General features: G+C 34.0%; 3 protein-coding genes across 3 annotated transcripts in view; 1 reads left to right on the top strand and 2 right to left on the bottom strand.

Moving 5' to 3' along the window:
• The window catches only part of LOC129948565 (ribose-phosphate pyrophosphokinase 2), a 46,759-nt gene extending 38,948 nt beyond the window's left edge, over positions 1 to 7,811 (bottom strand). Inside the window, exon 1 of the mRNA XM_056059666.1 lies at positions 7,797 to 7,811. The gene's annotated coding sequence lies outside the window, so the exon portion shown is untranslated. The remainder of the gene's footprint in view (positions 1 to 7,796) is intronic.
• LOC129948567 (ubiquitin-conjugating enzyme E2-22 kDa) lies at positions 6,976 to 16,818 on the top strand. The gene is made up of 6 exons (XM_056059672.1): positions 6,976 to 7,124; positions 7,429 to 7,519; positions 8,270 to 8,422; positions 12,669 to 12,751; positions 16,099 to 16,262; positions 16,329 to 16,818. Exons 2-6 carry the CDS (start codon positions 7,457 to 7,459, stop codon positions 16,463 to 16,465), a joined length of 600 nt encoding a protein of 199 aa, XP_055915647.1. The 5' UTR covers positions 6,976 to 7,124; positions 7,429 to 7,456; the 3' UTR covers positions 16,466 to 16,818.
• A 187-nt stretch (positions 16,819 to 17,005) lies between these two features.
• On the bottom strand, positions 17,006 to 25,048 carry LOC129948563 (SANT and BTB domain regulator of class switch recombination). Its single transcript, XM_056059665.1, has 8 exons — positions 24,284 to 25,048; positions 23,915 to 24,188; positions 23,587 to 23,858; positions 23,278 to 23,521; positions 23,078 to 23,215; positions 22,594 to 22,816; positions 17,564 to 17,756; positions 17,006 to 17,501 (listed from the first exon to the last, which is right to left on the bottom strand). The coding sequence occupies exons 1-8, from the start codon at positions 25,027 to 25,029 to the stop codon at positions 17,258 to 17,260; spliced, it is 2,334 nt and encodes a 777-aa protein (XP_055915640.1). The 5' UTR covers positions 25,030 to 25,048; the 3' UTR covers positions 17,006 to 17,257.
• Positions 25,049 to 25,452: the final 404 nt, after the last annotated feature.

The following is a 25,452-nucleotide window of genomic DNA, read 5'->3' as shown; positions in this document are numbered from 1 at the left end:
CATATCGATATTTGCTTGGTGTCCGAAACTGATTTCTCCAATGGGCAAAGTCTAGATAATGTAATAGAAAACTATTCATATTACCACGCTCCACATCCAGCTAACAAGGCAAGAGGTGGATCGGCGGTTCTTAGAAAAGAAAGCTTAAAACATTATGAAGTAGCCAAGTTTACTAGCGAAAGTATGCAAGTAACAACTATTAGTATTGGTATAAAAAAGAAAGAGTTCAAGATAGCAGCTATATACTGCCCACCAAGGCGCTCCCCGACAGAAGATGGCTATAGAGATCTATTTAATCTTCTTGGGCATAGCTTTCTTGTTGGCGGAGACTTCAATGCGAAACACACCCATTAGGGTTCAAGACTTATATCAAAAAAGGCAAAAGACTTTTCCAAGCAGGCCGTAAATACAATTGCGAATTCTATTTCTCTAGGTCGCCAACTTACTGGCCTTCCGATACTAACAAAATACCAGACCTTATTGACTTTTTCGTAACTAAAGGTATCAAACGAAATCACATTAGTGTCGAAGGTAATTATGACCTGTCATCAGATCATACTCCAGTGATTCTATCACTAAGTGAATCGCAACAGGTCGCTGAAGAAAGTACCCCAACATTTTCTAATAGAAGACAAAATGAAATAAAATATCCTTTAGAGATAAGAGAGTTGATAATATGAAAAACAAGAGCTCGAAGAAAATGGCAAAATACTAGATTTTAAGATGATAAAACAACGTTTAAGCAACAATCTTACAAAACAAATTTACAAATTCAAAAATAATTCACTCAGTACATTACTAAGGAATTTAAAGACTGATGCTTCAACCGATTTTTCGCTATGGAAAGCAGCCAAGCGCCTGAAAAGAACGTAGTTACAAAACTCGCCCTTGAAATCTCAAGATGGGAAATGGATGTGTTACCCGAAGAAAAAGCTAACCTTTTCGCTGAACATCTTGCGAATGTTTTTAAGCCATACTCATCAAACGCGGCTGAAATAAACTAACAGTTTGTTGATAATATAGATGAAAGTGAAATACCAATTGTAAGACTTAAAGAAATAAAAAGTATGATTGTGTTTACATCAACTACCAAATAAAAAATCACTAGGTTACGATCTAATTACTGCTCAGGTTATGAAGAAATGCCATTGAAAGCCTTCATAAAACTCCAATATATAATAAATGCATGCCTTAAGCAACTATATGTCCCGCACCATTGGAAGTTTTCGGAAGTAATTGTCATACCAAAGCAAGGTAAACCACCTACAGAAGTGACTGCTTACAGACTAATATCGCTTATACCAATTATGGCAAAAGTTTTTGAAAAACTGCTTCTGAAGAGATTTAGCAAAATCATAGAAGAAAAAAGGTTAATCCCAAACCAACAGTTTGGCTTTAGAAATAAACATTCCACGATAGACCAAGTTCATAGAATATCGGATGTAATAGAAAAAGCATTAGAAGAAAAACAAGTATGTTCAGCTATTTTCTTAGATGTTGCTCAAGTTTTTGACAAGGTTTGGCATGAGGGACTTGAGTACAAACTGAAAAGGGATCTTCCCAGGCAGTACTTTGAAATATTAAAATCTTACATGTCAGACCGATTACACAAGGGATATTCCAGTTGGTAATCACACCATAATGGCTACTTTCGCAGATGATACCGCAATTTTTGTACCCGACAAATGTGTCTCTAAGGCAGCAGTAAAACTACAAAATGACGTCGACACAGTGAGAGCTGGACCGAAAAATGGCGTATCAAACTCAATGAAACAAAATCTTCACATATAAGCTTTACAAATAAAAAGGTAAACAATATTCCAATAATCATTAATAATCAAGCTCTATCTTACGCCAATACGGCCTAATATCTTGGAATGACTTTGGATGCAAGCATCAAAAAGAAGAACTAAACTTGAAATATAGAAAAATGTGCTGGTTACTTGGTTACTTGGTTACAACTCAAATTTATCAATCCAAAACAAAATAATGCTGTATAATCAAGTACTAAAGCCTGTTTGGACGTATGGAATCCAATTATGGGGCTGTACAAAGAAAACAAATACCGAAATCATCCAAAAATTCCAAAACAAAGTCCCTCGTGGAATAGTTAATGCACCTTGGTACATAAGAAATACCGATCTACATCGTGACTTACAAATAGAAATGGTTACAGAAGTTGTTAAAAATTACGCTGCATTGCACAACCAGAGACTGCAATGTCAAACTAATTCTGAAATGGAGTCCGTCTTGAATATAAGAAACCATGTTCGGAGATTAAGAAGAACCAAGCCTCATGAGCTTATGGTCTAAAAAAACATGGGAAAGTATTAAAAGTTTAAACTTCCCCCAAAGTGATTGAACAAAATTAAGAAAGAAAAATCGGAAGTCGATCCTTCAAATTGGTCCTGATGGAGAGGTGGTTCTAGTGGTTAAAAGTCCCAGACTACTTGGTGTCGAATACTGCCAAGTGTCTTTTGAAGATTTCCTCCTGTCAAAACAAAAGTACCTTTATATCTACATAAAGATTTGAGAAACCTTGCAAATTATGCTCAGAGATAATTTTTGGCCACGAACTTCGTTTAAGGTATTTAAGGACTTGATGTGATATTTTTCTTTCGAAGACCAGTTTGTTATAAAAACAAAATCAAATACATCTTCAGGATGTAATAAAGTTTTAATTATCAACTAGTTACGTTAACTAACTATGAAAACAAGTATTTGAGTTGAATAAATTTGAAGGTTGTATAATAAATTGAATCACTCGAACTACAGCAAACTGATGCAAATGGTAGTGTATCAAAAATAACAACCTTAAGATGGGAAATGACTTAACAAAGGTAGTTTCTTAAAATATTAAAATCTAAAACAAGACAAAAAGGATAACGATAGAATTCTCCTAGTTTTGATTAAAAAAGCCGAAAAAAAACTGAATTTGTAATTCAGTGCTTCTTTTCCGATCTGACCTACCTAGGTACTTATTTATTCCATACATTATATTAATTTATCTAGAAGGTGCAATTAAGGTCTTTTATTCAGAACATTTAGCACTCGTTACATTACCAGATGCTCCAAAACTAACCAAAGTTGCCAAAAACTCGGCCGAATAAATCACCTGAGATAAATTGCATCTTTAGTTAAGCTCATTGGATTGCAGCTTTTTACATATCTAAAATGTTGAAAATTTAACTTTCTAGGTAAATTCTTAACCGACTCATTTGGATTTATAGTCCCCAGTTGTACAACCAGACCTACTTTTTTTATTCCCAAATAGTATGTTTTGTAAATAATGACGATAGTTAATTTTTTTGATTTATGTTTACCTTATAATTTTTTTTTAAATTAAGTTCACCAATAGCTTATATTATTTATATTTAATTTAATAAAATATTTGTAATTTTGTATTACTTCTTCGTTGTTCGTTTAACTTAAATTTGCAATTTGGAAAATTTTCGAAAATAATAACAGTAATTTAATTTGAAAGCGTTCAGCGTCGGGTGAAATTTAAGAATTCAGATACAAAATATTACCCAGTTTAAAAGGAGAATTGAATCTGGATTTAGCGCCTTATGTACCTGGATCGGATCGAAATAGGATTACTCGATTCGGTCTCTCAAAACGAGGTGAATCGAATCGAAAATTGTTTTGTAAACCTGAATCGGGGAATCGAATTATTGGTGTGTGAGGTTTTGATTGTGTACGTGTGTCGTGTTTTATTTTTCGTGTTTGTTTTCAGATGAGTTTATTTTGGTGAGCGTTTTTGTGTTGTAAGCATTATTTTATTTGAATTTTAAAACTACACAATTTATTATTTCTTATAAATATAGAAATTACTCACACAAAGTTACACAGTACGCATACAAATAAAATCCAAATGTCATTTCGATTCTATTTTAATTCAATTCATAGATCCACTGTGACGTATACCTTAATCGAAATAGATTCAATTTCGATTCGATTCCTCAATCTTCTCTTGTAACCAGGGTACATATGTCTCCAGATGTGAAACTGCCATTTGCCATAACACTCGATGTGAATAATTTTCGTACAAATTTAAAAATAAATTGAATATATCTATTTGAATAATATTCATAATTTAGCATTTTCAAAAATGAAGTATTTTAAATGCAGGATAATATCTTTGTTCTTGAGATAATATTTGGTCTCAAATTAAAAAAAACTGGTTAATTCGCAAAGTTTGAAAAGTCACTATACTCTTCAACTCGAAATAGGTGTAGTAGGTTGTTATTAAGATTAAACTCACTTTAGGCAAGTCATCTTGACGTCTCATTACTTTATCGCACGCCACTCAGAAGGAAATGAAAATTAAAAAATGATTTGAAACCAAACTGAATACGCCATCTTGCTTTCAATATAAAATGTTCATATTTTTAAGATATTATTGTCCGATTTCATAAACAAAGCACTTTTATCTAAAAGCTTTTTGAATTTTATCAGGCCTTTAAATTTGTTCAGTTTCAACAAGCTAAAAATGGGAAATTTCAGGGATATTTTTGTTAAAATAGAGTTCTCCTCACAACCCTGTAAAAAGAAAACTTCTTTTTTCTTTCTATTAAGCGAATTGTGTGAGAAAAAATGAGAAAGCATTATATGTTGAAATAAATGACAAGAATCTCAAAATACAACAAAGTAAACAAATCAAAAACAAACGTTTGACTAATCGTGTGGCTTGGACGGTGGCGTATAACTATATATGATGTTCTTCTTCGTCAAATAAAGATGACGAATCTAATATTCGAATTCAAAATTAAAATCATAAAAATAATATTATAAATAGTAATGCAATGTTGATTGGTTAACCTATTCATTCCGTATCTAAAAATATTGAGAAAAAACATTCTACGAAGTAAATTATCAGGTGTCAACCTGTCATTTTCATTTTTGAATGACACTTTGAAAATTTAATGAGTCAAAAACGGGCATTTAGTTTTAAAAGGGGTTTAAAAGCTTATTTAGTTTAAAAACGCTTGGTGAAACCAAAATATCCCATTTTACAGTTTAAAATCTTGTTAAATGTTTAAAAGTTGTTTATGAAATTGGGCATATGTTTTCTTTTGATGTTTAACCCCATAGCATATGAGGATCCAAATCAAATGGGAATTTTTATTATTATGTTACATGCTTTCCATGCGAAATTTAATTTTTTGACATCTTATTATTTTTATTGTTATTTAATTAACATTACAGGCAGTGAAAGCTATCAGTGGCTTAAATCATAGATTTTTTTTTTTTTCAAAATATTAAAGCACTTAAGAAAGTCAAATTCGTTGCGTTTGGTAACTAACGATCGAACTATTTGGTTTCAAAAAAGTTGCGTGTGCGCGCTCTAGTTTAAAGCTATCAATGGATTAAATCATTTTGTTTTAAAATATAAAAGCGCTTAAGAAATCCAAATTCGTTACGTTTGTTATCAAAATGAAGCTTATTAGTTTTCAAATTTGGTTTTAGAAACAAAATTTAATTATTTTAATTTAATTTTTACTATTTCAATGAAAAAATGAACAGCTGACTTTTGATTTATTTATCGTTCCACTGATCCCACTAGTCAGTTTTACTTTCGTCAAATCCTTAATAACAATCATGAAATTTGTGTTTTTAACGATGATAAAACAAAAATTCCAATGCTTGGATGAAAACCAACGATGCCTATAAATGGGCCTTTACTCAATGCTGAAGAAGTCAAAAACAAAATTAATTTTGTCCAGTATTACACAACGCATGTTTTCCCATGGATCAATGAAGTGCGAAAGAGAAAAATACAAATAAAAAATGAAATAGAAATAAATCTGTCTCGGCATGCACGTACAAGCTATTCCATGCATGTTTTTGACGTTTGTCTTTCCTTTTCTTCATATTTTTTCGCATTTGCTTGACTTCGTGTTTGTGTTTAGTAGAGATAATACCTCAATATAATACACGGAAGTGAATTCAAGTGAACGATAGGTATACCAAACTTTGCTGCTGCAAGAAAAAAGTTTGTGTCCAAATTTGAAAACAATCATGACCACTTGTAGGTAAAAATTACCAACATAATTCAAGTCAAAACAATTTGTAAACACAGATTAACAAATTCATCACATTTTTTAAAACATATTTTCATATTATGCAGATGTCATTTGTTTTTTATTACGTACTCACAAAATTTCTAGCATACTTAATTAAATTAGTAAAGTGTTTTAAGACGAGATCAAAGCTTATAAGCCTAAAAAATGTAAATGCAAAACCATAATTCAAGAAAATTCTAAATACAAATTTAAAGCGTTTGTTTTTACAATAATTTTATTTAAAGTAATAAGGTTTGATTTTGAAAATTTGTACCATTTGTATAATGCGTAGATAACTTTCTCTGTTCCCTTAGTCCAATTCAGATCAAGAATTTATATTTTTAATAAAGTTATTATTTACACAAAGTTGCTTAAATAATTTTAACCGTCATTTCTATTAAACCAAGTGAGCGTGTTAAAAGAGTGGTTTCAGTACATATATGACCAAATAAAATAAAATATGACCATTTGACCGAGTAAAAAAATAATAAACAAATTTTTGTCACAGATGACCAATGTGACAATCACGGGTTAGGTACACCAAGCGAACAACGAAAGTAGAAATAACAGATATCTGTCAAAATAATGCACAGACTTAAACATCAGAAAAAGTCTTCGTATAATAATGCGCGCATCACCGATAACACTTCAAAACATGAGTTGTGTAATGCCGGACTAACCAGAATCTAATAGATGAACTTATTGTTTAATTTGAATTAAAATAAAGATATCATATCATATCATTCCTACCAAACTACAAAAACCAATTCCATGAAACACCTTCATTGATATGCCTTGTTTACTTTCATGAGTTAATCAAAAGATACCCCTGAATGGTATCATTTGACGAAAGACGACAAATCAACGAATGTAGCAAAATCTGGAAGTGACACATAATTTGACAGTTACATTGGGCATCCCTGTCGTTGAGAGACAACAATTAGTATTGCCGTCACGTTAAAAAGAGATAGTTAAAAAACACTAGATTTGTGCAAAATTTTACCAAAAAATATTTAACAAATAACTTCTTATATTGTTCCGTTTTATTTTACACAAAAAGTAGGTATTTTCTCGATTGATTATCGCAAGGAAATTATTCCCAACATCTTAATTCATTGCAATTAAAATAAATATAATTTATTTTGCTATCTCCATAAAGAATTTGACGTTTCGCGCAACAATGAAACATTATGCATAAATAAGTGAATACTGTTTCCTTGTGATCCCGTTCCCGTCTCTTCATTAACATTAATTTGAAAAAAAAAATTAAATATTTTGAAATTCACGTTTAATGTTTTGGAAAATCTAAATCACAATTTAAACAGTTTTCATTTTCTTATCAAATAAAATCGTTTCACCTTAGGAACAATCATCGACAAAAATTAACCAGAATGGCTGATATGGCAGTATCCCGCATCAAAAGGGAGTTCAAAGAAGTTATGCGAAGCGATGAGGTAAATTATGTTACAAATGCCAATATAATTTTCAGTTAAATCAATCATCGAAATTGATAACATATTTCTTCAATTAACCATAACATCAAAACCAAAAAACTTGCACAACAATCAGAAATAAATGAAATGCGGCTAAATCATTTTAACCTTAAAGTTGCATTTCCTAATTTTTGGACACAACATTGACCATCACTACAGAGAACAGAGGATTTACGTAAACATTAAACAAATAAGAATTGATAAAACGCCTTGATTAGATTCGAAACTGGGTACTTGCCCGAATTGCTGCGCTCTCCGGAACCAGTATCGGCGGTCACTGTGTCACTCGACTTGCAATTCATTGCCACAACAGTTATTGTACAATAATTTCCAATTTTTGTTACTAGCAGCAGTTGATCTTGATTTTTTTTTATAAACTATAGCTAGAACTTTGTTTTTGCTCAAATTCTTTTAAAGAAAATTGTGGCAATTCTAAATTTAGAATAAATCAATATGTGAGGAAAATAATGCTCATATTTTGTACAACAGAAGACGGACGTATATTTTCTTCAGCTGCTGCTACTGCTGCTGATGTTGCTTTTATTTTTATAGCAAATCTAATTACACTCTGACCTGACACTGCAAAGTTTTGTCGATAAGAAATTTAAAACACTTTTGGTTGTTGATTTTTATGTTGTGAATTTTATTTGTAAACAAAATATAGTTTTTTTTTGTTTTTCTTGTAACATTGCATTTTGTTTATTTTTGCAGATCGTTCAGTGTTCAATTAAAATCGAATTGATTCACGACGATTGGACACAGCTGAAGGGAGAAATCGCTGGACCGCCAGATACACCCTATGAGGGTGGGAAATTTATTCTTGAGATTAAAGTACCCGAGACTTATCCATTTAATCCGCCCAAGGTAATAATTTGTTATACTTCTAATACATAAGTACATATTTTTATTTAAAAAAAAATTAACTAACAAGACGTTGAGGTGCGTTTACACTTGTTGTTGGTTGGTTTGAGAGAAAAATAAGTTATTAATGATGGGTGGACTAAGAACCACTAATTCCGTGGACTTGATAAGTAAAAAAGGGGACACTTTAGCTATACCTATATTGGACGGTTTATTTATTTAGGAAACAGAAGAATTTGTCATAGATTCTGTTACATTTCATATGGCCTAACAATTTTTAAAAAAGTATTTTGATAGAATTTCATAAAAATCAAAATATTGCCTAATGGTCTTTACATTTTACAGATGGTTAATTTTTCAAAAAATGATCATTGAATGATCATTGCAATTTTTTGTGTTTAAGTTGCTTACCGCAACTAACACGACAAAAAAGAGTCATATTTAAACCGTTATCACTTAAGCCTTTTGTTGTTGGTAGCTTAGAACATTAGACTGTACATTAATAGTGGACAGAGAAATAGCATAGTTGTAAGTTAAATTGTAACTTTTCATTTGTTTATCGAACTTCGTAGGCGAAAGTTGTTTTTTTTTATTGTGTACGATAATACAACTGCAAAATCCTTTTAAATCCTCCCGCATCATTACGAAATTATATGGATGCGTTAGCAAAAAAAAGAACTTTACTTTGAAAAAAAAAAAAATATTAAGGCTCGTTTGGCATTTGCCAAAACCCATCTGAACAAAGACCTAAAATTTTGGAAAAGAGTGCTATGGAGTGATGACACAAAGTGTCACCGCATGGGATCAGATGGAAAAACGTTGGTTTATCGCCTAGAAGGTCAGGCTTACAACTCAAAATATACTTTAAAAACAGTGAAACATAGTGGAGGAAGTGTGATGGTCTGTGGTGCTTTTTCTTGGCATGGGCTGTGTCCAGTGGTGAGAATAGATGGACGGAAGGATAAGTTTGCATACCTTAACATATTGAAAAACCCAATGGAACCATTCGCGTTCGAGTCAATGCCAGTCAACTGGATTTTGATGCATGACAATGATCCGAAACATTCACCCAAGGTGGTCAAGGATTGGCTTATAAATAAATAAATTAGGTGGCGCAACGGTGCGTTGAAAACTAGGGCCTAGTGACTTACAACTCTCAACCATTTCTGTGTGCGAGTAATGTTGTCAGGAATGGAGGGGACCTGCAGTTTATATGCCGAATCCGAACGACAAATTTGAGAAAGCACTTTTTCATGACAAGAGTTACTCTTGGAGAATTTGTCAATTCCTCGCAAGAGGCAGTACCCGTGAAAAGACTTAAGATGGCATAGGCAGGGATCGAACCCAAGACCTCTGGCATGACAGTCCAACGCACTAACCATCATGCCACGGGTACTACATCATTGGTTTACCCACGAAAATATTGAAGTTTTAAGCTGGCATGCGCAAAATACTGATCTTAACCCAATTGAAAACTTGTGGAATGATATTAAAGTTAAGACTGGGCAAAAAAAAAATTCAAAAATTCGAAAGAACTTTGGACCGGAATTCAGGAAGCTTGGTCCTCTATTACCCAGAGCAAATGTAGGAAATTAGCGGAGAGTTTACCAAGAAGATGCCAAGTTACTTTGAAAAATCGTGGCCGGTCCACAAAGTATTAACTAGGTAAATAGAAAGACTGTATAAAAGAAAAGTTTTAATTTTTAAACCTTTGATTTTTATTAGATTTGTATGTGTGTGCAGAAATAATGTCATTACAATCAAGATTTGGTTTTTTTTTCAATTTAATCCCCAGAAGTTTAGTTTAAATTTTATTTCTTAATCATCTTATATTCTAATCTAAATTTTCTATAAAGTAATGTAAATGTTAAAGTTGTTAATTAAGAAATAAACTATGCTGTTACAAAAAAAAGTCTTGACTGTGCTATTTGTCTGTCCATAACTGTATTAAATAACCTATTAAGGCTTCAATTATGACTTAAACCAATGAAAATCCTTGATTTAATACACCAAGAAGTGATCTTATTTTTGTAAGCGCCAAGAATTAGGTTTTCCAAACTGTTTTAGTTTTACAGCGCCCAGCCAGACGTCTTTAGAGCTCGCTTATATAAAAAATCAAGTCTTTGATTTTTTTTTAATTTCTTAAGATCGCTACAGAATTATTTTAAAAGAGGATAACATTATCATTCTACTTACTTACTTAGGTCCTCAGACCTGTTAAGTCCGTTGGGATCCCCCTAAGGGGCATAGGGCCTCTACTACGAATACGCGCCATCGAGTAAAGTTTCCGGAGATGTCTTTCAGCTCCCACCAATTCTTGCGTAGGGACGCTGATTCCGCCTTGACTGTCCTGCGTCATGTGCTTCTCGGTCGTCCAGCTCTTCTTCCTTCTTGTGTGAGCGGATTCCACTGCATTGCTTGGTCTGCAATGCAGTCGTCACCTTTTCGAAGCGTATGTTCAATCCATTGCTACTTACGTCTTCGTGCCATAGATTCTATATGTTCCAGACCTGTCCTTCTATGAAGGACCTCATTTAAAATACGGTTTGGTGAGAAAATCCTTAGCTTAGTCGTAGCTTAGTTCTTAAGCTGATAGACTTATTCCTCCAAATTTTTGACAGCAACGAACGCCCTTTGCTGTTGCGGCAGATGACGTCTTGTTCGGTTCCGCCTTCGATGAAAAAGATGTTCCAAGGTATTGAAAGCTCTCTATTTTTTCCACCGGTTGCGAGAAATTTTTTATTTGAGAGGATGGTCGGGTTTTGAGGCTGGTCATTTTTGTTTTGCCGGAATTAATTTTGAGCACAACTTCTGCTTCTCTCTCCACACTTGTTGTCATTCGATGGAGATCCATGATCCTATGAGAGAGTAAGCAAACATAGCCCGCGTAATCCAAGTGCTTAAAATAGGATGTCAAAGTCCATTGGATCCCTCCGCTACCTGACAGCGCTGAGTGCAGTACATAGCTTATCACCAACAAAAACAATATTGGCGACAGAATACAGCCTTGTCTGACTCCGCTTCGGATTCAGTATCATTCTGGTCAAAATTAATGATTGTGTCCTTTTCATATTGTTCCCTTCAGCTCTGGCTTTGGGCATTGTGAGAAACGATCATCTTTACTGTTGTTCTTTTATAGGCCACATACTGGAATATAATTATTGCAATGAAGGTCTGTGCTATTCTAGCACTAAAAATGATGATAATAATTTGTCCAAGTGAACTATTAATTGCTAACCTTTGGCTAGCCAACTCGTCAGCTTATTTTCTTCAAATGTAAGACTGTCCTTAAGTTTGCAATTTTCAACCGACATTGCTGGGTCAGTTAAGAAAATAAATAATGCAACCAAAAATAACTTTTACAACCGCCTTTTTGTCTCTGAATATTTAACGTTCAATTCTTTTAATAAAATTGTGCATTGCATATGAAACAGGTGCAAAATTAACATGTCATACACTTTTTTACTTAATAAACGACTTCCAAAGTTGTACTCCAAAAAGTACCCAGTATTTTTGTGAAAGTTTATTTGTGCACTATTTTAAAAGTTCTACAGATATTTCATTTATTTAAAGAAACAAAAAAAATAACGCAAAAGACAAGAACAACATCCAGAAAATTAAGCCTCATCATTACAAATTAAAAATCCATCAAAGCTCTTAAGTTTGGTAATTTATTTTCTTACTTAAAAAAACGAGTTTTTATTTCTTAAAGACGTCTGTTCATTGACAGTGTTTTAAAGTGTATCAAAACTGGTCGATGGCCGAATACTTATGGGGAAAATAGTTGACTTTTTAAAATAAATAATTTGACTTTACGTCTTGGTACAAATAGCTTGTTTTAAGGCAGGCTTCATTAAGCCAAAGTTATCATTAGTGGTGATTACAATTCGAATATATAAAAAGAACGATAAGCCCAATTAACGTTTTTGTTTTATCAAAACCACAAGGTGCTCTGGATTCGTTAGTTGAGTTTTCAGTAAATCATGGTTTAATTTAATTTAACTTTATCGTCTAGGCAAAAGAGTGGGGTCATTTTAATTTTAAATAAAGTATTAAGAGGATAGATTTTTGTTTACACCTTTGTCTGATAGAAACACAAAATGGTGGTTTTAAAAAGTTGTTGCAAGCTTAATTCTATGATATGTTCTTGTTTTCTTTTTTCGTTTTATCATTAATGGTAATAAATAAGTAAGAAAAAATCGTTTCTAAATTATATTAATATTTTGTATTGCTTATTGTCTTTTTAAAGGTTCGATTTATAACAAAAATCTGGCATCCCAACATATCTTCAGTGACCGGAGCTATATGTCTGGATATATTGAAAGACAACTGGTAAGAATAATTGATAAATTTTTATATTTTTGCAATTTGGTTGTAATTTCATTTTGAAAATTTGGATTGTTACGCTAAAGGAATCGAAATAGTTGTGTTCGATTGGTACGGAAATAGATTCGAGTTTAAGAGTAGATAACAGGCTAAAAAGTGTAGTACGGGAACAAACCCCACTAAGAGGCCTGTTTTAGCTATTAGTAAAATACATCAGTAAATATTGAAACAGGAGGGATCTGAAATGTTTTATTAGTGAGGGTCTATAGCAGTCAGTACAAAGTCCCTGGCTGTATTATTAGACGCGCTGCATTTGTATGCAAGATGAAGCTCCATGCCACACAACCCGGTCCATAAAAACTTATTTGAGGGAAGAAGACATCCATCTGTTGGACTTGCCGGGAAACAGCCCTGATATGAACCCATTTGAAAACTTGTGGGAGCTAATGAAGAAGGAAGTAAATAAAGCTGTGGTCACTTATTGAAAGAGAAATTCACGTGTGGAAGTAATTCACCCACAAATGCAGGAAACAGTCAAATCATGCATTGACAGTATCCCGCGCAGAATTGGGTAAAGGGAGGTTCAAAAAAATATTGAAATGCTTAATTTTAAAAAAATCTATTAGTCTGTTGCTTTATTTCTATACAAATTTAGGAAAAAGTTTATAATCTGCATACAAAATAATTTAAATCTAAAGGCCAGGGACTGTATATGTCTGTAAACTTAAGGCATTAAATAACCAGGATCTTCGCATCTGCTTTTTGATGTTGATTACTTGATTTCATCAGTAATTTTTTACTGAAGCAGGTAACAGTAAAAAACTATAATGTTATAATCAGTAAAACAAAATAGAATTTCTTTTGGCATTTTGAAGTCACCTGTTCAGTGAAAATCAAGTTTTATTATTAACATTTTTAAAATGTATTTAGGAAGACAGTTTTGCTTCAAATCTTATTGCATTTATCTTTTGCTAAATATGAAGATTTAAAATGTTCAAAAAAGGAAAAAATTATACTGGGAGCTATTACCGGCTCCTAGCCCTTTGGAAAAAAAGAGATATTGTCCAGAGAATTAGATCAATTCACTTGAACCATTTGCATGCTAATTAGGAAGCAAACAAAGATACAACTTATATGCTACATCATCTTATCAAACGAAAACTATTGTTCCAGTAATTTCTTAATAGAGACAAGATGCAAACAAAGCCAAAACAATACAGGAATGCTTTAGGGTCAATATCGCTATTTTACAGAAAACTTCTAACAGACATTTGTTTAATCTTAAAATAAAAGTAACCGAAGCAGAGGGCAGGTTTAGACAACATAAGGGACTTCATTTTGCAGCCAACTGCATTCTTAAAAACGTAGGCAACTTAAACCAAGGCAACTAGTTACTTTTTCAAATGTAATAAAGTTCAAACACAGAGCTTTTACTTCACTTTCCTCTAACTTCCACTTCCACACTTCTGGATTTTGTTTTGGAAAGAAATATTACTTATTCCTTTTCCAATTTAACAAGGAACCTTTTTACACAAAACATTTAAAGAAATTGTGCAGAAAATAAATAAATTATATAAAAAACATTATCAGCTAGCATTTTGACATAAGTAAACTTGACTTGATAGTTAGGGAGATTTTTCTTAAACTAACTTTCCACTCAACTTTCAAATAAAGTTTCCTTAAGGGGGTCATCCCATGTGACGGCCTGTATTTTAAGGAATTTTTAGGATTTTTTTTACGACCAGTAAATAGATACAACTTTATTAAGTTTATTATAATATATATATAAACATAAAATATGAATTAAAAAAAATGTAAAGAACACGAGTTACACCAGTGTGAACGACTCCACCTCGAAAAAATAGGCTAGCACTTCCTCCACGATTCTGGCTGATTAGCTTATCTAAAACAAAAAAGGAAAAAGTTTTAATCTGTGAGCCTTAATGCATGGAGTGAACTATCATCAAATGAATATATCGAAAATTAGACTTTTGGGAGACATTTAAAAAAAGTCATGAATTTTTTTTTTTTTTTGTTTTTTGCTATACAAAAATCGAAATTTTTGGAATTTCATGAGTTTACATGTGCTAAATCCAACGCATCAAATTTAAAGTCATTCGGTCAAGCCTTTTTGAGATACGATGGAGGAAAGTTTGAAAAACACAGTTTTGAGAAAAAGTCGTTTAAAGTTTCAAGTCCTCTTAACTATGAAAATATAAACTTACCTTTCAATCGCCGATGCCTGGTCTATACAGTATTCCTTCCTCTTCTTCTTGAAACACTTTTAAAGCAGATTATTCAGCTCTTGAATCAATTCTGGCTCACTTACGTGCCGCTCTGAACGTGAGATTAGGTTTTCATCACGTTTCTCGCGGCCTATAGGGCATCCCATAACCGACATTATTTTCAAATTACCTTCAAAACCTTCATTAAAGATGAAAACTAGGATCCCTTTGTAAGTTTTATTGTCACCATCGCCGTAAAATACTTTACCCCATATTTTTCCATGGACCTGCTGTATCTTTAAAACGACTTCGAACTTTGAAAAATCCCTTTACTACCGTATTCTAGACATATTAAACTAGCAATTTATAAAAAAATCGTTTTTTTGAACCCTTCACATGGGATGACCCCCTTAATTGTAAAGCAAGTTTTTGGCAGCTGAACAGATCAGATACTAAAAAGTTGTCTAACCTTCAAGTGCCTTGTTTCGTCTTTGTATATAAAGACTATAGTATTATTATGAAGCTGTTTTCTGTAATGCTACACGTAGCCTCATTTTGGCGTTGGAAGTTTTATATATAAAGTTACTGAAAAGAAAACTTCAATAGCTAATGTCGCCGTACCACTTAGTGTGACCCCCGTAAAAAATCACGACGATAGTGCTATAGGTTTTATATACAAAAATTTCGTCTGACCCTGCAATCTTTCAAAAATATCAATAGAAAACACACCAGTATAGGTCGTTGGCCGTAGAATTAATGATAAGGCAGTTTTTTCGAGTTAAACCATTGTTTTGCATCGTTTTTATCTCAGGGTGTTTGATATTTATAACTGAATTTATCCCAGGATAGACATGTTTGTTGGTTCCTTACGAATCTAGAACTTGTTAATTTAAAGAACACAAGAACGATTAGCATTTTCTTGATAGGAAACAAAAAACCAGAGGGGTATGCTATATCGATCTTAGACAGAATTGAAAAATCCATTAAAAGACGACCTAAAGTCCAGAGATCAGGCTGATTCGGGGACAACGTCCTTACACGTTTTTAATTCTATTTATATTGAACATTAAATGTATTGATCATATTTACTTAAATCATCGTAACCGACTTATTCTTACATGAAACTAGGGCGGCAGCGATGACCCTACGGACGGTTTTACTTTCATTGCAAGCACTATTGGCTGCGGCTGAACCCGATGATCCCCAAGATGCAGTTGTAGCTTCACAATATAAAGAAAATCACCCTCTTTTTGAAATCACTGCAAGGCATTGGACAAATGCGTATGCCGGAGGTAAAATTTAATTTCATAATAATATTGTTATCTTTAAATATTAAACAAGTGTTCACTTTTATAAAGGTCCTCATAAATTTACTGATATTGATGCTAAAATCCAGCGTCTCAAAGACATGGGTATAGACGAACACGATGCCCGAGCTGTATTATCAAAAGAAAACTGGGATCTAGAAAAAGCAACTGAATACTTATTCAGATAGCTCGACAAACGAAGTTCTTAAAATAACTCATCATGTTCAACGTAAAAAATGACTTTAAATAGAACTCGAACAACTCCATTCTCTTCAAAAACAAAAAAAAAATAAAAAACAAAACAGGAACTTAAAAAGAAAATCCTGTTATTTATTAAAATAATTAATTAATTTACCATCTTATTTGCTAAACCAATTTTTTTTGTTTTTGTTTTTTTAATACCCCTAAATTGATTTTTTTAAATGTTATCGTTATTGTTGAGGTGAAACCGAAAAGTGTTATTCAATATTTTATTTAAAATTTTCAGCTAAAAAAAACCCATAGTACCTTTTTTAGAAAATGCAGTAATTACCGAAACAAACAAAGTAAAACAAAAAAACAGTGACAAACACACTGACTAATAGAACGGTCCGATTTAAACAAAAAAGGCTGTAAAGTGATTTTATTCTTTCTGCAAGTAAAAATAGAGTATTTATGTGCTAACATTTCCAAGCACATTTAAAATATAATTAAAACAAAAATATGTATACAAAAACGCATTTAGTTTATTTTTGTGTTTTTTTTAGAGAAAACAATTTTAACTCTTCAATTTATTAAAATGTATTAAAACAGGCAAAACAGTAATTTTTTTGTAAACAAAATGTTCGGAGAGCAATTGTTTGCGAATCAAAATTTGTAAATTAAATGAGAAAAAAAAATAATAAACAAAAATTATTTGATTTTATTTAAAATATTATTCTCCCTAAAATATTACTTTACTTTAATGAAGTTTATTTTTGTTTTCGTCAAATTACTTGAATCTATTTAAATTTTTGTTTATTTGTGTGTTTTTGTTTTAACTGATCTTTCCATTCTGCTTCAAGTCGAATGTAAGTTCCACAATTTGTGAAACTACCTTGATTCGTATTGTTATCGCTGCCTGTCTTTTTACCAACAGCTGCAGTCACTTGTTTCATAATTTTCTCTTCGAACTCTCTCTGATGGTCTTGATTGCTTCTGGCTGATAATTCTCCTGACCAGTATCTTCCAGATAATTCTGGTTGCCTATGATGTTTGAGATGTTTTTTTAGCAAGCTCAAATATTTTCCAATAAAATCCGAACATACCTTTTGGTTCGTCTTCTACAAACTCTTTTTAAACTGCTACTTTCTGATTCACAACCGTCACTGCTGGTGGAAAAGTAGCGTGGTGCAAATTGTTTTGATCTCTCTGGTGTGTTGCTTGTGTCAGTTTCACTACTTGATTCGGCAAAGTGTGAAACTCCTAGACGTAGTCTACGTGACAATTTTGTGTTGTTTTCTGAAAAATTATGTTCATTTCGATTAGTTTAGTTCTTTTAGACCTTTTAATAAATTGGATGGCGCAATGGTCCGTTGAGAACTAGTGACTTACAACTCTTAACTATTCCTGCGTGCGAGTACTGTTGTTGGGGATAGACGGGACCTACAGTTTTAAGCCAATACCTCTGGCATGACAGTCCAACGCACTAACCACGAGTACTACTTTTATATGAATTAAAAAAGAAACGTACATTCAACTCAAAGTGAACGTTTAGGAAATCCAAGGTGGATTCCGATGGAGTTCAAGTAGAGCAATTTTACTTTTGTCATATTTTTGCCTTTTGAAGCGAATATAAAAATAAATAGCTTGAAGAATTTTTCGTTTTGAGTTAAACGATTAATTTTCGCTTTTCATATTTTATAACAAAGGCGTTACAGCTTATACGAAAATTATCAGAGGTTAGGGACAGCAGGTCTTTTTGGAGTCTCGAAATAAACATGAATGTTTTAGCTGATCACTTCGAAAATCTTCTAAGCTCAAGGACAAATCCAAACCCAACATTTTTCTACGCAAGAAGTCATCGAATTAATACATAGATACCAGGTGAGGACCGAGTCCCATATGAATTTTTCATAAACGCCACCGAAAACTTTTTTGAAAAACTAACGACTGCTTTGAAGTATATATTTAACGACGGTGTTATTCCCGAAAGCTTCCGAAAAACCATCATTTTCCCTTTATTCAAAAAAGGTGACGTAAATGACCCTATTAACTATCGAGGTATATCGTTTATCAACACCATAAGGAAAATCTTCACCGGAGTTATTCTTGACCGACTTTTGAACTGGACACAACAAAACAAACTACTCAGCGAATTCCAAGCAGGCTTCAGGAAAGAATACTCTACTATTTATCATATTTGCACCCTAACCTGCATTGCTAGATCTTATCTAGACAAGAGAAAAAAGCTGTACGCATTTTTCGTTGTTATCAAACCGGCTTTTGATTCAATCCATAGAGACGCCCTTTTTTACAAGCTTAGCTGCCTTGGAATTTCCCATAAAATGTTGACAGTACTAAGACGGCTCTATGAAAACATTGGTTTTAATTGGTTTAAAACATCGACTGGAGTCAAGCAAGGATGCCTCCTAAGCCCACTCCTGTTCTCTATTTTTTTAGATGACATCACATCGGCTCTTCCCAGAGGAATAATGTTTTCTGGTATCAACATCAAAGCGCTTATGTATGCAGATGATATTTTAATTTTAGCGGAATCACCTCAAATGCTGCAAATGATGATAAATAAGCTTAAAATATATTGCGACCTCTGAACCTCGCAGTCAATACCGACAAATCAAAAATTTTGATATTTCGAAATGGATCTGGTAGATACGCCAGAGAAGAGAGATGGACCTGGAATAATGTTGCACTGGATTTTGTTAAGGAGTATAAGTACCTTGGAGTTATAATTACCCCAAATCTTTCATTCAAGAACCTGCAGGCAAAACTAATAGAATCGAAACAAGCCATCAACTGCAACTGGAAGGGAGTGCTGGGAAAAAAATATGCAGCATTAAATAAAAAATATAAACTTTTCGAGACGGTGATGAGGTCGATCTTATGCTATGCTGGACAAGTGTGGGGATTTCTAAAGTACGAGGAGGTTAAAAAGCTTTTAAGATATTTCCTCAAAAAGATATTCTAGCTCCGTAAGCATACACCTACGTCCTACGTATATACTGCACTTAGAGACCGGAGTCCCGCAACTATATATTTTCACGCTGAAGATGCATCTAAACTATATTAAAAAAAAGTGTTGGCGCTTCCAAATCATCGACTACCTAATTCCATTGTGAGACGCTGCTCCGAGAGAGGTCACAGTTCTTCGTAGAATGGTCTCGTTTGGATTTGCTACATAATGTTCAGCTAGTGGAAAGCGATTGGAGAAACTGGGACCCGACCTTCCAAATATTGTTGCAAAGAATTGATGCCAACATTTAAGAGAACTTTACGGAAAGAGCTGAAGGAAGTGAATCTAGTAATTTGTATAAGGCCTTGCAGCACAACCTTGGTGAAAACAACTATCTCCATGACAAGTAACTTTAAAACCAGAGGAGAGCTGATACGGTTAAACTACCGACCATATGGCCCTAAAGAAAACACATAGAACAGTGGAAAACGTACTCCACTTCATAAGGATTTGCCCTGTTTTGTCACCAATCCGTTATGCGCATTGGGGAAAAAGCGTTCTTAACCAAAATGAAACTCTCGAACTGCTTAATGGATCAAACTGGAATGTTCTAAGTAGTTTTGTCTTAACTGCACAAAGATATAGAAACCAAATTCTGAATGAAGCTTTCTAATTTTGTATACACTAACTTTTAATTCAATCATAAGATATTGATTACACTCTTTTCAATTTATTTCAATTAAATCAATGAAGCCTTTTTTATTTTTAAAATATATGTAAATTTAAACTTTGTTTAGATAATACTCTTCGCAAGGTGGTGTTCTATCCCCTCTCCTCTGGAACCTAGTGGTGAATGAAATCCTAACTAGTCTGGATGCGGAGGGTTTCAGAGTGATAGCCTATGCGGACGACGTTGCTATAGCAGTTTCAGGGAAGCATCTTAATATCCTAAAAGAACTCTTACAAAATGCCTTGGACAGACTAATACTTTGGGATGATCAGTGTGGACTGGGTGTTAACCCACACGAAAACGATCTGGTCTTATTTTCGAGGAGATACAAAATTCCATTTGTCAACCCTCCTTACATTAAAGGAATCCAATTAAAATTCTCAGACGAGGCCAAATACCTGGGTCTTGTCTTAGACAAAAAACTAAATTGGAAACGCAACGTACAGGAAAGAGTCAAAAAAGCTACTGTAGCTCTCTTTTCCTGCAAAAAAGCTATTGGTAATAAATGGGGTTTACAACCCAGAATCACGCATTGGCTGTACACATCGGTAATCAGACCGATTTTAACGTACGGTGTGGCAGTATGGTGGACTGCTTTAGAGAAAGGTTAAACAGGGATAAGTTAAATAAAGTCCAACGTTCAGCCTGCCTATGTATAAGCGGATCGCTTCGCACCACCCCGTCTGTGGCACTGGACACCTTGCTCTACCTTACACCTCTTGACATATTTAGCAAACAAATAGCTGCAAGCTCTGCTATTCGGCTCAATGCTTCGTCGCAGTAGACTAACAACAAGATTGGCCACTCCGTAATTCTAAGGTACTTAGAATCAATTCCAAAGCACACAGACTACACCATCCCCCAACTACAATTCGACAGAAACTTCCAGATTTCTATACCTATCAGATCTTTTTGTGAGGATAGGACATTCTTGGAGGATGAGTCAATCCATTTTTACACAGATGGGTCAAAAACAATAGAAGGGGTTGGTGGAGGTGTGTACTCTGAACGACTGAAATTAAGTCTCTCATTCCGCCTTCCCGATCATTGTAGCGTGTTCCAAGCGGAGCTTTTGGCGATAAAAGAATTCTTGTCTTGGCTCAAAGAAAACGTGATATTAACATCTGATATCCGTATTTTCTCTGATAGCCAGGCCGCTATCGAATCTCTGGACTCTGTCTCTACAAACTCTATAACAGTCCATAACTGTCGATCATCTCTAATGGAGGTGGCGCAACAGTTTAATATTCACCTTTTTTTGGGTGCCGGGCCATAGTGACATTCCAGTTAACTGTAAGGCAGATGAACTCGCCAGGAACGGTACAGTACAGCCCATCCTACCACGTTTGGCAAGTACTGGCATACCAATCGCTACTTGTAAACTGCTGCTAATGCAAGACGCTGTGAGGAGGGCAGGCACCAGGTGGAACAACATCACCACGTGTCAAGTCACAAAAAACATCTGGCCAACACTGGATTTAAAACGTTCAAGGTGCTTGCTCTCTCTAAGCAGATCGCATATAAGCTCGATAATAGGTGTCATAACCGGACACTGTCTAATAGGAAAGCACGCCCCTAGACTAGGCGTATTCTCAAATTACTTTTGCAGAAGCTGTATGGACGAGGAAGAGGAAGAAACGGTTCTTTATCTGCTCTGCACATGCCCTGCTCTAGCTCGAAAACGCAAGAATTCAAATCAAATGGGGTGGCGCAACAGTCCGTTGTGAACCAGGGCCTAGTGACTTAAAACTCTCAACCATTCCTGTGTGCGAGTACTGTTGTCAGGAATGGAGGGGACCTACAATTTTAGTCCGAATCCGAACGGCTAGTTTGAGAAAGCACTTTTTCATGACAAGAATTACTCTTGAAGGATTTGTCAATTCTTCGCAAGAGGTAGTACCCGCGAAAATTAATTTTTTTAAATTAAGGTGGCACAGGCAGGGCAAGACCCCTTGCATGCCAGTCCAACGCACTAACCATCATGCCACGGGTAATACGCAAGAATTACATAGGAGAATTCTTCTTTAACGATCTAAATCATATCGGTATAATCAGCCTCTCACGTTTCGTAAGGGACTCAAGCTGATTGCACTGAGCTTAGGATTCATGTGGTATCACAATGGGCCGTGAAACTGGCCTAAGTGTGTCCGTTTCCATCTTGGAAAGCCACTATAACCTAACCTAATACTCTCTTTTGCGGGCTGACGGTACTGTCCAATGCTCTAATATTGTGAAAAATGTAAAACAAAGTCAAATTATTATTGTTAAATAAAATCACATACCAATAAAGGCGTTAAGCAACTATTACTCTATTTAAGACTGGAAAATAAAAACATAACTATAAACAATTCAAACATAACTTTTAATCTAAGGAAAAACTAAACAACTTCCGGTGAACAGTTAATACCAACCTTGTAACAAATTAATTTATTTACCTTCTATGCTTAATATGGGTAAGAGTCCCGGTCTACATTTTGTTGGCATCAAACATAATCCAATCCATCTTGGTTCCATAAGATTACTTGAAACTTCTTCACGTAATTTTGCGGGCGGACTTTCAAATAAATTTCCTCCCTCTGACGCAATTTGAAGCAAAGTCAGAATAGCCCTATCCCGATCATTTTCAATAAGAACACTATGCTCCCGGAATTGACATCCCTTTAGTATAAGAAAGAAAAAAACAGGTTTTAGAAGATATAGGGCTAATCGTAAACAAAATTTCATTCCGTATTTTCCACATCGACGGGATCTTAAAGCGCCCATAAGATGGAAAACATTCTGAAGGAAATTTTATAGAACCGAATAGATCAGAATTGAAAAGAAAACAAATGATAAATTAAATACGTCAATCCAAAAGAACAACTTTAAATAACTGAAACTAGCCACAAATAGTAGCAATTAATCATCAAAATTATATACATTTGGTCCTGGAAGTGTTTCATATCGAAATGCTTGCTGGCCACAGCATTGATATCGACCTGCTGGACCCGCGACACGTCCTTCAGTAACAGGTCCCAAAAATTGGGCACCCTCCGGATGAAAACGACACCAAGTCATCTAAAATAAATTGATACATAATATTGGTTTGGAAAAGATGACGGTTTTTCATTTGTTCATGCCTGATAAACAGGGAAATGACTTTCACAAATACAACAGTAAAGAAAATGACAATGTCCCCAAAGTTTCCAATAGACTTTGCGCCAGGACTTAAGTTCTTTGAATAAAGACGTTACGTAGTTAGATAGATCCCATGTCGTGTCTCGAGTATGCTGGCTAACCAGTTGTCCCCATCGATTAAGACGAATGTTTGATGGAACACAACTGATGTAAGAGCTCATTGTCTGAGTCAAACATTTGGAACACCTGATTTTTAAATATTTTGGTTTAAAAATATAAAGCAAAGAAATGTGTGTGTGTGTGTCTACTACCTTGAGCAACGAAATAATCCAGCCAAACTAAAATAATGACCCCGAAGGGCTTGTGGTTCTGGTTCGCTAAGACTTTGTATTAGCTTAGTCCATAGTCGTGGTGTAACACGTTCCTTTTTATCCTTAACCATTTCTAGTTCCAAATTTGTAAACATAGCAGCTAACCGAGTTATTATTGAGTCATTTAAACAGGATAAATTAGTTGACGAACGAACAACATCACTAAGACGAGCATGACAAAAGGACAAACAATCTAAAAGGAGTGGCTCCATCTAAAAAAGTAGATTGGTATACATTTTATTTTTTTTTTTTCAAAATGACAATTTACTTGAAGAAAACTGGCCGAAACTAAAATTGGTACTACATTTGTAGCATCCAACTGAGGCAGGGCATCGTCTTGATCGTGAGATTTCTTAATCCATTTCATAAGCCATTCGAAAATTTGAATGTCACAATGTACTGAAATATCCATATCTTCGAGTTTCTGCCCAGCAGTGACGTCAGTGAAATAACCCATTTTGCTAACCAAAAGTTTCTGTGGGCAGGTGAAGTCCCGAAAAGTGCCTTTTATTTCATCACACACATGTATAATAACTTCAACGCTAAAAGAATAGTTGATAGTTTTCAAGGTTTATTTGGAAAACAAAATGTGTTTCCTTTTGAATATTATACAAAAGATAAGAAAAAACCAACTTACTCTTGCTTCTTGTTATCAAAGCTCAGATTCGATCGAGTGCTTGTTGAAGATTTTCGTCTTGACATTCTGCTATCTTTTTGCACAACTGTTATTCCACATTCTTCCACTGATGTCTGGGAAAGTGGAGCTTGTTCTTTTGATTCTTCAAAATTTGGTCCATCACCACCATCAATATTTACAGATGCTAAAGCCTTGGAGAGAACAATGGGAGCCGGAGTAGGAGCCGAAACTTGGCTATTTTCTATTACTTTCGTTTTACTATTTTTTTCCTTTTGGGCACCTTGATACAGATTTCTTGCTGTCACAACAGGACAAACAAATGGGAGCACTGAATCCAAGACTCCCTCATTTATAAGATAGTCTAATTTTTCACTAAGCTTTGGATGAATCTTTGACTTCTGCTCTGGTTCAGCGTTATTGTGTCCATTTAAATTTGATCTTTGTTTACAGGCAATAGAATTTGATAAAGCTTTACGGTCATTTCGAGAATCGAATAACGATTTTTCTGATTTAATATCCGTTGTCATTGTCAATGATGTTGAAGTATCTATTATATTTTCAGAGCCTATACTCTCTTTGTTAGGTCCACAAAGATTTTTTATGATTTGATTTGAAGCAAGTTCATCGAAATCGATAGAAATTGAATTTGATTCTTTTGAATCTCGTATTAAATCGTTGACATGACAAGAAGTTTTTAAAAATTTTAGAAATTCGTCAATTTCAATTTCTCCGCCTGATTTTTCCATAGTGTATCAATGTTTCAATCTTTTTGCTAAGGACTTTTTTAGGTATTTAAATATTGGTTAAGAATAAAATTGCAATTAGCAATAATAACAATGCGTCTTCCCATAGCAACTTCTTTTCAGGTGTATGTAATACACTGGGGTGAAAAAAATCCTAATTTAGATTTTTTTATAAATTTAGATTTAATGATCCATTAATACAATATGGCTAAAAACTAAACTAACTAACTGGAAGTAGTAACTAAACAATAAGAATAGGTGTCTAGTTACAAAAATTATTGAGCCTTAGCTATGATAGTATGGCTGCCCGAATAGAAATGTTGGCCCTTTTTTCGTCCCCAAAATTCAGGTTCTCTGAGGTTCAAAAGAGGATCAAATACTGTAAAAATGTTGCTTCTCATTCGAACCTAATAGTGGACGTTATCG

This window comes from Eupeodes corollae, chromosome 2, assembly GCF_945859685.1.
Source record: "Eupeodes corollae chromosome 2, idEupCoro1.1, whole genome shotgun sequence".
In the NCBI taxonomy this organism is placed as follows: Eukaryota; Metazoa; Arthropoda; class Insecta; order Diptera; family Syrphidae; genus Eupeodes; species Eupeodes corollae.
Note: the sequence above shows the minus strand (reverse complement) of the source record. Positions and strands in the feature narration are given on the sequence as shown.

What these genes read in the sequence shown, in the direction of transcription:
- LOC129948567 (XM_056059672.1), top strand. Translation starts at nt 7,457, where the DNA reads ATGGCTGATATGGCAGTATCCCGCATCAAAAGGGAGTTCAAAGAAGTT. An exon ending in AAGTTATGCGAAGCGATGAG is followed by an intron (nt 7,520 to 8,269) that starts GTAAATTATGTT and finishes TTATTTTTGCAG; the next exon opens with ATCGTTCAGTGTTCAATTAA. An exon ending in GACAAATGCGTATGCCGGAG is followed by an intron (nt 16,263 to 16,328) that starts GTAAAATTTAAT and finishes ACTTTTATAAAG; the next exon opens with GTCCTCATAAATTTACTGAT.
- LOC129948563 (XM_056059665.1), bottom strand. Translation starts at nt 25,029, where the DNA reads ATGGAAAAATCAGGCGGAGAAATTGAAATTGACGAATTTCTAAAATTT. An exon ending in AAACACTTCCAGGACCAAAT is followed by an intron (nt 22,817 to 23,077) that starts GTATATAATTTT and finishes CTTATACTAAAG; the next exon opens with GGATGTCAATTCCGGGAGCA. An exon ending in TGTAGAAGACGAACCAAAAG is followed by an intron (nt 17,502 to 17,563) that starts GTATGTTCGGAT and finishes CAAACATCATAG; the next exon opens with GCAACCAGAATTATCTGGAA.